The following is a 3986-nucleotide window of genomic DNA, read 5'->3' on the forward strand; positions in this document are numbered from 1 at the left end:
GATTGGGATCGGAATTGGGATCGGGGTTGGGATTGATATCGGGATTGAGATAAGGATTGGGATTGTGATCAGGATCGGGATGGGCAATGGGACTGGGATTGGGACTGGAATTGGGATTGGGATTGGGCTGAGTGTCCGTGTGGATCGTGTGTCCACACAACATCGGTTCTCCCGGAGCTCTCCAGGATCCGTCCCAGCTCCGCCCTCTCCGCTTCCCAAAGCCCGGGATCCAAGCGCTTCTCCAGGACCCAGCGGGAGCCGGAGCGGCGCGGGAAGCGCCGGGACAGGAAACAATCCACAGGGATCGGATGCACCACCAACCGCAGCTCCGGGAATTCCGCCGTCTCCCGCAGGAATTCCCGGAGCGCCGCGGCGGAGAAGGAATTCCCGAGGATCCGGAGGCGGCGGAGGCGGGAGCAGCGGCGGAGCGAATCCAGCAGCGATTCCAGGTGGGAATCCGTCAGGCGGCATTCCATGAGATCCAGGTGGAGCAGGGAGCCCGAGGATTTTTCCAGGAGCTGCCGGAGGGGCTCCAGGAGGTTCCCGGAGAAGTCGTGGCCGCTCAGATCCAACGTTTTCAGGGCCGGAGCGTGGGAGCTCCGGGACAGGAAGGAGAAGTCGGCGGGGAGGAGGGAGCAGAAGGGCAATTCCAGGATTTCCAATGGAGCCTGGAGCTTGCTGGGGGGAGAGGGAAGAGGAGTTATGGGGTCATGGAGTTATGGGATCTTGGAGTTATGGGATCATGGAACCTCGGGATTGTGGAATCAGTCATGGGATCATGGAGTTATGGGGTCATGGAGTTATGGGATCATGGAGTTATGGAACCATGGGGTTATGGGGTCATGGAGTTATGGGATCATGGAATGATGGGGTCATGGAATCATGGGGTCATAGAGTTATGGGATCTTGGAGTTATGGGATCTTGGGAGTTAGGAGATTATGGAGTTATGGGGTCATGGAATCATGGAGCTTTGGGACTGTGGAATCAGTCATGGGGTCACGGAGTTATGGGGCCATGGAATTGTGGGATCATGGAGTTATGGGGTCATGGAATCATGGGGTCATGGAGTTATGGGATCTTGGGGTCATGGAGTTATGGGATCATGGAATCATGGAATTATGGGGTCATGGAGTTATGGGATCATGGAGTTATGGGATCATGGAATTGAGTTATGGGGTCAGGGAGTTATGGGGTCATGGGGTTATGGGGTCATGGGGTTATGGGGTCATGGAATCATGGGGTCATGGAGTTATGGGGTCATGGAATTATGGGGTCATGGAATTATGGGATCTTGGAGTTATGGGGTCATGGAATCACGGGGTCACGGAGTTATGGGATGGTGAAGTCGTGGAATTCCGGGGAGGCAGCGCTTGCCGTCCTCCGGAAACAGGGAATGAGGGAATTCTGGGATCAAGGAGCCATTACGGTTGGAAAAGGCCTTGGAGACGGTCGAGTTCGACCCTCGGGAATCCCGGAAACGAGGGAATTACGGGACCGGGAAATCACGGAATCCCGGGATCGCCGTGGTCGGGAAAGACTCCCCCTGAGACGACCCAACCCGACCTCCCGGAACGCGGGAAAAAGATTCCCAAAAAAGCCGGGAACTCACCCCAGGAAGCGCCCCAGATCCCCGGAGAAGCCGAAGGATCCCAAGCGCAGCTCCCGGAGGCCCGGCAGGGATCCCAACTCCTCCGAGAATTCCCGCATTTCCGGCGCCCACCTCGGCATCTTCCCCCAGGCGTCCTCCCGGACGTACCGGATCCGGAGGCTCCGGAGCGCCGGGAATCTGGGAAGGGTGAGCAACACCAGGAAGAGGCCGAGGAGCTCCAGGATGCTGAAGGTCAGATCCACTTTTTCCACTCCGTGTGGATCCAAGGATTCCAGCAGCTCCGCCACCGATTCCGCCGGCAGCTTCCGGGCTCGGAATTCCCGGCAGCGGAGGCGCAGGGGGCTCCCGGCGTTCCCGCTCCGGAGGGCGGCCCGGAGGATCCGGTGGGAGACGTCGTCCACCTGGAAGTCGGAGCGGGCGTCCACGGAGAAACCGGGATGGCCCTTGCGGGGCTTTTCCCGGGATTTCTGGGATTTCCGGGATTTCTGGGATTTCTGGGATTTCTGGGATTTCCAGGAGCGGCGGCGGCGCTTGGAGAGCTCCAGGCAGGCCTTGGCCAAGGCCACGGTGCCGCATCCGACGCTTTTCCCGTCCGGAAGCTCCGTCAGGTCCAGGGTTCGCAGGCGGCGCCGGCTGGGCCGGGAAAAAAAAAATGGGAAAAGAAAAACCGGGAATGAACGAGCGGGAAAATGGCCAAGGAGGGAAGGGATGATTGGGTGTTGGTGGTGTTGTGTCCTGGAATTCCCAACCCGCCTGGAATTGCACTGGTTGGGCCAGGAAAAGTGGGAAAACTGGGAATGAATGAGCAGGAAAACGCCCAAGGAGGAAGGGATGGGGTTGTTGTATCCCGGAATTCCCTATTGCCAAACTGGGCTGGGAAAAGTGGGAAACCCAGGAATAAATAAGCAGGAAAACACCCAAGGGGGAAGGAATTGGGTGTTGTTGTTTTATCCTGGAATTTCCGACCCGCCTGGAATTGGGTTGTTGTATCCCAGAATTCCCAACCTGCCTGGAACTGGGTTGCTGTTTCCCGGAATTCCCTATTGCCAAACTGGGCCGGGAAAAGTGGGAAACCCATGGAAAAATAAGCAGGAAAACGCCCAAGGGGGAAGGAATTGGGTTGTTGTTGTATCCTGGAATTCCTGACCCACCTGGAATCACACTGGCTGGGCCAGGAAAAGTGGGAAACCCAGGAATAAATAAGCAGGAAAACACCCAAGGAGAAAGGAAAAGTGGGAAACCCGGGAATAAATAAGCAGGAAAGTGCCCAAGGAGGAAGGAATTGGGTGTTGTTGTATCCTGGAATTCCCAACCCACCTGGAATTGGGGGTTGTCATATCCCGGAATTCCCTATTGCCAAACTGGGCTGGGAAAAGTGGGAAACCCAGGAATAAATAAGCAGGGAAAAATAAGCAGGAAAACACCCAAGGAAGAAGGAACTGAGTGTTGTCGTATCCCAGAATTCCCGACCCACCTGGAATTGGGGGTTGTCATATCCCGGAATTCCTGACCCACCTGGAATTGGGTGTTGTTGTATCCCGGAATTCCTGACCCACCCTGAACTGGGTGTTGTCATATCCCGGAATTCCCAACCCACCTGGAATTGGGGGGGTTGTTGTATCCCAGAATTCCCGACCCACCTGGAATCAGGCGTCGCCGCATCCCGGAATTCCCGACCCACCTGGAATCACGTCCGGGCTCCTCCAGGTCCATCTGGAGCCGCTCGGCCACGGCTCCGACGACGGTTCGGATGCAGAGCTTGGAGTGATCCCGGAGCAGCTCCCGGCTCCCGAGGATCCGCTGGAATTGGAGCTCCGGGAAGGGCCACTGGGCCACCAGATCCCGCAGCACCTGGAGCCTCCCATCCAGGAATGCTGCTCGGAAAAGGGCGGGATACAGGTCGTCGGGAATGGCGGGAAGGGGGTGGCGGGAGACGAGCCGGCGGGAGCAGAGGAGGAGAAGGGAATCCATGGATTCCGGGAAAACTGCGGGATTTGGGGGGGGAAAGGGTGAGATTGGGGGGTGGGAGAATCCCAGGGAATCCATGGATCCAGGAAAACTGTGGGATTTGGGGGGGGAGAATCCCAGGGAATCCATGGATTTGGGGGGACACGGGTGAGATTTGGGGGGAGAATCCCAGGGAATCCATGGATCCAGGAAAACTGCGGGATTTGGGGGGGGAGGAAAGGGTGAGATTGGGGTGGGGAGGATCCCAGGGAATCCATGGATCCGGGGGGACCCCCAAACCAGCCCAGGGACCCTGATAAAACCCCCAAACCGCCCCAGGGACCCCCAAACCACCCCAGGGACCCCAAAACCAGCCCAGGGATCCCAAAACCAGCCCAGGGACCTCCCCTGACACCCCCAAACCAGCCC

The 3986-nt window shown here is 57.8% G+C and overlaps 1 protein-coding gene across 1 annotated transcript; it reads right to left on the reverse strand.

Annotated features, from left to right (window-relative positions):
* Window positions 1–68: 68 nt before the first annotated feature.
* LOC113981345 (leucine-rich repeat-containing protein 14-like) lies at window positions 69–3841 on the reverse strand. The gene is made up of 4 exons (XM_027708694.1): window positions 3748–3841; window positions 3292–3654; window positions 1611–2243; window positions 69–678 (listed from the first exon to the last, which is right to left on the reverse strand). The coding sequence occupies exons 2-4, from the start codon at window positions 3579–3581 to the stop codon at window positions 69–71; spliced, it is 1533 nt and encodes a 510-aa protein (XP_027564495.1). The 5' UTR covers window positions 3582–3654; window positions 3748–3841.
* Between the last annotated feature and the right edge of the window lie 145 nt (window positions 3842–3986).

The sequence above is a fragment of the Neopelma chrysocephalum genome, unplaced genomic scaffold (genome assembly GCF_003984885.1).
Source record: "Neopelma chrysocephalum unplaced genomic scaffold, ASM398488v2 Primary Assembly neopelma1_96477, whole genome shotgun sequence".
Classification (NCBI taxonomy): domain Eukaryota; kingdom Metazoa; phylum Chordata; class Aves; order Passeriformes; family Pipridae; genus Neopelma; species Neopelma chrysocephalum.